This window comes from Mugil cephalus, chromosome 8, assembly GCF_022458985.1.
Source record: "Mugil cephalus isolate CIBA_MC_2020 chromosome 8, CIBA_Mcephalus_1.1, whole genome shotgun sequence".
Classification (NCBI taxonomy): Eukaryota; Metazoa; Chordata; class Actinopteri; order Mugiliformes; family Mugilidae; genus Mugil; species Mugil cephalus.
In genome coordinates this window covers 23012622-23020905 of record NC_061777.1, presented here as the reverse complement: position 1 = coordinate 23020905, position 8284 = coordinate 23012622, and the positions used below count along the sequence as shown (strand labels likewise).

The following is an 8284-nucleotide window of genomic DNA, read 5'->3' as shown; positions in this document are numbered from 1 at the left end:
CTTCCATCAGACCAGAGGAGGTTTCTCCTAAGAGTGAGATATTTTTCTTGTTGGTCAGTCTGGCTGTTTGCAGATGGTGGTTTTGAAGCAGTTTCTTCTTTCCTGCTGGGCAGCCTCTCAGTTTATGCCGACATAAGACTTGTTACATGTGGATTTGGATATTTCTATACCCGTTTCCTCCAGTGTTTCCACTAAGTGCTCTGTTGTTCTGGGGTTGTACATATGTAGGAGCTAGAACACATCTTCTTCCTGAGCAGCAAGATTGCTGCTGAAATTGACTCGTGTCATGGAAGCAGTTATCTTAACCTGACATACCAAACCTAGTTTAACCTAGTTGAAATCTGAAGAGGTTTAAAAAAAAAAAAAAAAAAAAAAAAAATGCATGTGAACTTTAAGTGTAAATGTTACAAAAACTAATGCACAGAGACCTCTTCTCCTGGACTGTTGGTTGAAACGCGTAAACTACAATTCAGAAAAATACTGATAGTCCAAAAAATTCAACAAATATTGTAACAAATCCACTTTTATCTAATGGAGTCTTAAATAACATTCACACACAACAAATGAGAGATTCATTCAAATTTAAGGGAAACTACAGCTTCAGGTGCTTCAGGTGATGAAACAAGTTTATTCACGTCTGGTAAACATTTAACGTCTGACTCACCATCTGTGCATCTCTTGTCAGAGTCTGTCGACCTAAGAATTGAGAACGTCAGTTTAAATGAGCAAAATCCATCATCTACATGGATTCACCGAATACCTCAGCACTCACATTCGAGGTCTTACCTCATTAACATGTGACCACTTCCATTTTTATAGAGGTTTTCTTTTTTCAGGTGCTCAACAAAAGTAACTCGCTTCCTCATCATTAACTTATGACCCAATATTTCCTGTCGATGCGTCAGAGAGAGGCTGTGAGGATCGTTATCAGCGCAGTATGTGTTGGAGCAAGCAGATCCCATTAGTGTGAAACGAAGCCAGCCCCGAAATGTGACACGAGTCGACTGGGTTCCAATTACAGAGCAGAGGTCTAATATACTTGAACCGGGAGCGTGTTCTCATCTAAAATGTAAAGCGCTAACAAAATTACAAGCTACTCTGTTTACACACTTTATTGAGCATCGTGTCCAATATACATTGCATTGACACAAAATGGAAAACAAAAAACCCCAAAAAACAAATAATGGCGGGTGGATTACCTGGTCACACCATTTTCAGAGCGTATTGCTTAATGACATTTCAAACGCACCGAATCTGTGCAAATACAGTGAACACCGGTCAGAGGAGGTCATGGTAAGTTAGAAAATTCTGACTTAAAAAGGTAATGTCAACAGCAGTTATGTGATCCTCAAGTCTACAGATGTCTAACTGTACACATCACATTCACCCAGAATGCACTAACAATGGTATTAAACATACCCAACTCCTTTAAAACCCTGATTGCATGCGCTTAAAGATGGTTAGCTACGTTTTCAGTGTAATTCACAGATCAATCGTGTAGAACATAACGGATGTCATCATGGCTTAATAGTCTGAACAAAAGCCCAGGGTTTCCAGACTCCACCCAAACTCTGTGTATTCCTTAAAAAAATAAAACCTAGACACAGGACTGTGTTCATTTCCCAACAGAACACGCGCGAAACGCTTTACAGTTTAAGTGGTGAGTTCAAGGATCACAACGTAAATTCAGTAATTAAGGAGAGGCGATAAATATTATCCAAGTATGCACCAATCAGAACTCAAGATGCCGATATAAGAGCATCATTCAAATATCTACCCAAAGTCCTTTTAAGAGCCTAAAACCCACATGTGAATGTGACTTTTAGTGACACACTAATTGAAATGTGCCACAGCGAAGAAAGAAAGAACGACTAGTCTAATTCTACTATGGAGCTTTTAAAAATCACCACCGTTCCCCAACTGATTAAGCACTCAACCATAAACCGGGTCAAATGTGTTTAAATTGAGGTAAGCTTGATGTCAGTTAACCTGTACACATGTGGAGTAATCACAGCTTAGGCTATTTTCACAGACTGCGACTGGTTGCCCATGTTTTTCAACCAACTTCATTGACCAGGAGCGCCACACATTTTAAGGGTAGGATCAAGAATATTTAGGACTGACAATAAAGTTGGCACAAACCTTCTGTTATCATTAGCTATGCTTGTGCGAGTCGATATATTATAAAACGGTAACTCTCAAATCATTGAGTAAGCCATTCCTTTTACATACACAGCTAGAAGTGATACATAACGGAGCTGCTCGAAGGGATCATGCAGGTTTGAGTCTCGTGGTTTTAAACCGTTAGACGTCCTCTGGCGTTTAGAAGAAAACGCTAGCAGGAGGCTGTATGAAAATCCTTTATAATCACTCGAAAATTTCTCAATCTGTCCCTCTACACAAAGAGCAAACTGTGAGCAAACAGTGAAGGAATGAAGCCAAATAAAAGGCAACAGTGATTCAATGACAGTGCTGAAAAATAATCACATCTATTGACGGAGGTTTGTTGGGCTGACAATGTGCAGCGGGGAGGACGAGTGACGACCTAATGATTTTGTTTTACACAATCTTGACCACTAAATTGCATAAGAAACCTGGTATAAAGTAGAAACTGTTCAGCAGCAGATAAAAAAGCAAGTTAATTTACAGTAGTGACATATCTTACATCATTATTTTTTTTTCTCAAAATAAATAAAATTAAATATACAATTCCAGGTAGGAAACAGGTTAATTTCGCTGGTAGGGTTCTCAAATTGGCTCATCTGGTGGAAAATGACAACCGTTCACAGAAATGTGGTTGAAGCCAACCAATTCCTTTGACTGGCAAAACAAGGGGTGCAAAAGCCTTTTGCTGAAATCTTCCCTCTGAAGGCATTTCCTTAAACTGGAAAAGAAAGAACATTGTTATTATTATTATTATTATCAATATCAAAAGCAAAGTTTTTGATGACTTTATGAAGTGAATTTATTTACCCTGGAATTTACAGTTGACTCTTAATCAAATGCCATCTCTTGACTTTTTCTTACACAGCGCGCCACCTTCCTCTTGAATTCACCATTAGGATCCTCCCTCCACTCTTTCTGTGGGAGCAGCATCACACTTTCATCACACATCCCCAATTTACTGCAAAAATGACAAGACTGAAAAGGTGGAGATTTCTGGTGACTGGGGCAACGAGATAAGTTGCGCAACTCACCGCAGCGTCGACATTAGCGGGTGAATCGCTGTTGGGGTCTGCCAGCATGGAGATAACACTAATCATGATTGTCTCTACTGTGTGGATGGGAAGCCAGCGCTCCTCTGGCTTTTCGTAACCAAACTTATCCTCTCCTGGCTCGTGCAGAATTGAGATACAAACATCCCCGTTCTTTGCAACTGTGGAGGAAAGGGAGCATGAATTTTACTGTAATGTGAAGACTCAAAGCCTGAATTTTAAATTCTGATCATGTCAGCGTGATGTCCTTACCGTTGGGGTGCCAGATCTCGGTGATAAACTTCATTTTTGGCGGCCGTAGAGGATAATCATAAGGAAAGGTTAGGTATGCTTTGAAAAACCCCCCTTCACTGCGGGAGAAACAAAGAACACAGCACGGACAAATGAAAACCTGAAGCCAAATTATAATTCCTGACAATTTCAAGCCAAATATTTCCACACTTACAAAAGGGTATCTTGTGGACCAATGATCACAACTTCCCATTTGTAAATGTCATCATCGTCTATCAGGCCAGCTGAAAAGCCCTCCACAGGGTTCTTGTTGAGCTCTGGGGGGAAAAGGAGGCATATGGTATTTTTATATGAATACAAACAGAAATGTAACAGTAAGTAAACGGTTTCAATTCCCACAAAATGTACTTGATTTATTCGCAGAGTGGCCAGAGAGTATATACAGAATACCTTTGCAATTCTGAAAGATAATGAAACTGCTAAAAAAAAAATCTTGTTTTCACACAGTTTCTTTGCTTTTGTGATGCTGGATTAAGAAATTTCTGATTTCACAACAATACAGGGTGACAGCAGGAGACTAAAATCAATCAGTAGCAAATTTTAAGCATGATTGTGCTGATTTTCTCCTGAACCACTGTTTTAATTTCCTGGACATCCTGGAAGTTTTTTATGTCTGTATTTATGTGATTTAAATTTAATTTAACAAGGACAGAAGGGCAAAAGGGAAATAGAAATTATGCTTCAGGTTGAGGTGAATCTGTGTTGGAATTCTTATACAAAATGGACATAGTTTGGTTCATGATCAAAATATGTGGACATGGCTGCCAATTCTCACCACATATGTCATTATGACCGACATCGTGCACTTAAAAAGGGGCTATAGCATGTACCTCAAAACAAGCTGATTAAATCCTTCATTATAACTTCAATGTGAACCTCTGTAGTCTAAAGTACTCACTCAACAAACCAGCAACAAAGGAATACCAGCAAATGTCACCTCACGTCACCTGTGTCTGGGGTAAAAGTTGCCCAAGAGCACATACGTTCTCGCCTGTGTGAAATGATTAACCTTTAATACCAGCAGGTGACAGTAGTCTTTATTGGTCAATTAAAGTGGGAACAGAAGGGCTTTGATTAGCTGTGGGCCTAGGACAGACGCACAGAGCTGGCTGAATTATGACGGTTTGTCAATTTAATAGTATTTATTCATTCTAGATCATCGTGAAGTTGTAAAAAGTATTGTGCATTTTAATGTTTACTTTAGCAATGATATATAAAAACATAATTTCTGTTTCTTTTCTTGTGAGCTGGTTCTCTAAGTTCAACAGCCAATCACAATGATGTCTCTCTACAATTTGTTCTGCTGCTGATTCAACAAGCTAAATCATCTGAAAAGCGCCAGGAGCCCGAGCAGCGCCAACGGGCCAGGTCCAAACTGGAAAACTAAGGTCACTGATGCTCACCGGCGGCATAGGCAGAGTCAACTAGCTGACTGTTTGCCTACGCCGCCTGTTCATTCAATGAAGGGTTAGTTAGGTAAATCTGTGCAAAATCTAGTCGTGGTTTCCAAAAATAATAAAAAATAATCCTGTTGAAATGAATCATCAACATCAGTAACAGAACTGAATCAACCATTGTAAGGTCAGTGATTCATGTCCCCACACAGAGAAAGAAAAGACATTTGCATTTTGACTCGGTGAGACACACCGAGTCTGTCATGGAATTGGATGCAGTGTTGGCCAAATCATGTCTCTTTGACGCGATACAAAAACCCTCAATCTGGACCACAGTCACTGCGGAGTTGATAACTTTATCCAAGTGTCCTTTAAAAAACAAACAAAAAACGGGCTGATAGCTGTCGTTTTCTGATTTGTTTGGGAAATCCCTATTCTTTTCATACTGGGTGTTGAGTAAAAGATGAGTTGCAGAGAAAATCAGTTTTAAGCACAAATTTGTGGCCAGAGGTGTAAAAAAATAAAAGGATAACATGCGTTTGTAAAATAATAATCCACTGATTTATGATCAGGACTGTCAGGATATAAATATCATGGATATTAATATCTCATGTGTTTGGCATTATTGTGGCCCGTCTCTGTAATAATAATAGTAATGACTCTTAAAATAAACCAACGGGGGAACAATAAGAGTTTCATCACTTGAATGCGAAGATGCCTGTCCTCAAAAAGCCGCTAACTAACCTCACATCACAGTCTGAGCCAGACCTGAGACACATATTCATTGATATATATACCTTACGAGGTTGAGATTTAAATCAGGCTGATACTGGTATAGCAGCACATTTGTATATGAAAGGACTGGAGTCTTCATAGCTATCATTAGCATTAAAGTCATCAGAGGAGATGAGTCCCTGGATTGATTATTCCTTTGTTCCGTCCGCTAACTAATGCCGAACCTGCTAGCCCGCTAGCACGGCTAGCTCTGCGATTAGGATATAATGATATTTGAGGCGAATGTAATTCAGAATCTGTGTATTTATTTCCAAAAGAGCCCAGCTAAGCAAAGCAGCTTAGCCACACACACTGTGTTGCAGTGATAAATGAAGCCATTCGGCTGCTCGGTTAGCTTTCTGAGCTAACCCCTATGGCGTAAACATAGCTCCGCGTAGCTAAAAAAAAAAAAGAAAAGAAAAAAGCTAACGATAGCTGCTAGGTAGCCAATCGTTATATCGGGTATATCTTGTTTAAAATATTATGTATGTTCGGTGTTACCTGCTAGTTGTTTTCGAAGAAGTAGTGCTGATTGTTCGGTCATGGTACGCGGGCGTAACTAAAAACACTGTGCAGGCAAACACAAGCTGAAACCGAGGTTAGATCCTGCCGCTGGTTCCCTCGGTGTTTTGACACAAGGTTCAGCTGCTCGATTTAGCAGTGCGCATGCGCATCCGCAGTTGTCTGTGTGTGCTGGTTTATGTGTGGCTTTATGGCGACGTTTCTTAAGAAAACAACAAGGAAAGCGATGTTTATAGCCTTACTAGACGACTTTCTAGACGAAGACTAGACGAATATGAGATTTTTCATTAATATATATATATATAAATAATACATCGCCTTTCAGTTACACTGAGGGTCACAACCCACTGGAAGTCGTGTACCACCTGAGACATTAATGCTGTATGTTTCAGTGTCAGTTGTCTTCTGCATCACACACCACACGACTGTCTGATTGATTGACTATTGTCAATGTAGATGTCTGAAGTGTTCTTTTGAGTCTGTGATACAATTACTTCACTTTGCAGAACATTATAATAAAGCTCTAAACAAAATTTCCCAACAATAATTGCTGAACATTTTTAAAGTCAAAAAGTGTTTCATAGAAGCATAGTGGCGAAAATAATATTTGTATAATTTCCACCATGTGATATGTCAATCAAAGTTTTAATGGGCTATTAACAGGTAAAAATAAACTCGTATTATATCAGTTTATAAAATAATGGCACATTGATTCATGTACTGAACTGCCAAACAAGCTACAGAGCGAACTAACCCTAACTGACTAAAAAGTATACAGCCCAGGTTAATTTGAGGCTGCTGTTAAAGCTGATGATAGCAAGTGGACATTGTAGACTGGTCTTGAAGCGCACATGGAAAATGGTGGTAGAAGAGGCTGGTAGGAGGCTGTGGGTGTTGGCTGGTGCTGCAGCTGGTCACCGATAGCAGCTGTTTCAGCAGAAGCTGAGGTCTTGAGGTGGGAGTTGAGGCAGGAGGACTTGGTCTTGATGTCTTTTGTCATTTGAGGGCTAGAAGCTGGAGACCGGTTGTGTCTTCGGATGGACAACGAATATGAGACTGCTGCTGGTCGGGCGTAGGTGGAGACATCAGACTTGTTTTTTGAAGGTTCAGGCTGACGTGTTTTTTTAATCTCCTGACTGCAGGTGGAGTTTAAGGCTCAGGCTGGTTTCATTCATGAGACGGCTCAGACTGCAGGTGGACAATGACTGGCTTTGTAAGTGGTTTTCTGAAGCGGTGGTGGACTGTGCTGGAGAGGATTTGTGAAGGTTGAAGGTGGACACCGCTGGCTGGCGGAGGCTTTGTTACGGAGGCTGGAGTGACTGTTGATTTCTGTTGTTGACTTTTATGAGAACTTGAATTAGAAGAAGTGACTTAAAGTAGAAGTCAGAACAAGCTGTGGTCTGTATGATCAGAGTCTTTACTAGTACAATATCGTATATTTGTAACGATCATTTGTCCTTGTACTAGTATTTTCAGTTTTCTTCTTCATTTTGATCTCTTACTGAATACTAGCCGAGGTTTTGGTTCTTCAGACTTGGTAAGTGGCGGGTAGACGTCCTTACTCTGTGACTCTTAATCATCAAGAGCCTATCAGGCTTTTCTGTTGTGGCTGTCTTTGGACAACTCACTGTTTCTCACTGGTGCTGCTTAATCACTCCACCATGCTGCAGGGTGTAAGGGCGAGGTCTGCCAGTTTTATATCTGTGAGGACACAAAAATGAAATTTTAAAGTTAAATGTGATTACAAACCTAACTACATGTGCATATAGCTATATTTCTTTTATATACCTGCAGTTTTTGCACTGTCTGCATCTCCCTGCCAACCTGAGATGTGTGAACATATACATACATTTATATTTAAAAGTATACCCACTTTCTTACTTGAACACTGCCTTGTTTGTTGTAATATAGCTTTTTATATATTTTTTTTTTGATATTTTTATATTTCATTCTTTAGTCCATAATAACACACATTTGACTTTAGACTACTCACTCAAGTGACTATAGTGTATGAGAATATACTCAGATATTTTCTATGAGAGACTTTATTACTTTTAAAACACATGTTGTGGAAGGTGGTCTTTAAAT

General features: G+C 39.6%; 1 protein-coding gene across 1 annotated transcript; it reads right to left on the bottom strand.

Annotated features, from left to right (window-relative positions):
• Positions 1-1097: 1097 nt before the first annotated feature.
• Positions 1098-6344, bottom strand: LOC125012453 (ubiquitin-conjugating enzyme E2 G1). The gene is made up of 6 exons (XM_047592417.1): positions 6176-6344; positions 3661-3763; positions 3468-3565; positions 3198-3376; positions 2974-3081; positions 1098-2884 (listed from the first exon to the last, which is right to left on the bottom strand). The coding sequence occupies exons 1-5, from the start codon at positions 6216-6218 to the stop codon at positions 2995-2997; spliced, it is 510 nt and encodes a 169-aa protein (XP_047448373.1). The 5' UTR covers positions 6219-6344; the 3' UTR covers positions 1098-2884; positions 2974-2994.
• Between the last annotated feature and the right edge of the window lie 1940 nt (positions 6345-8284).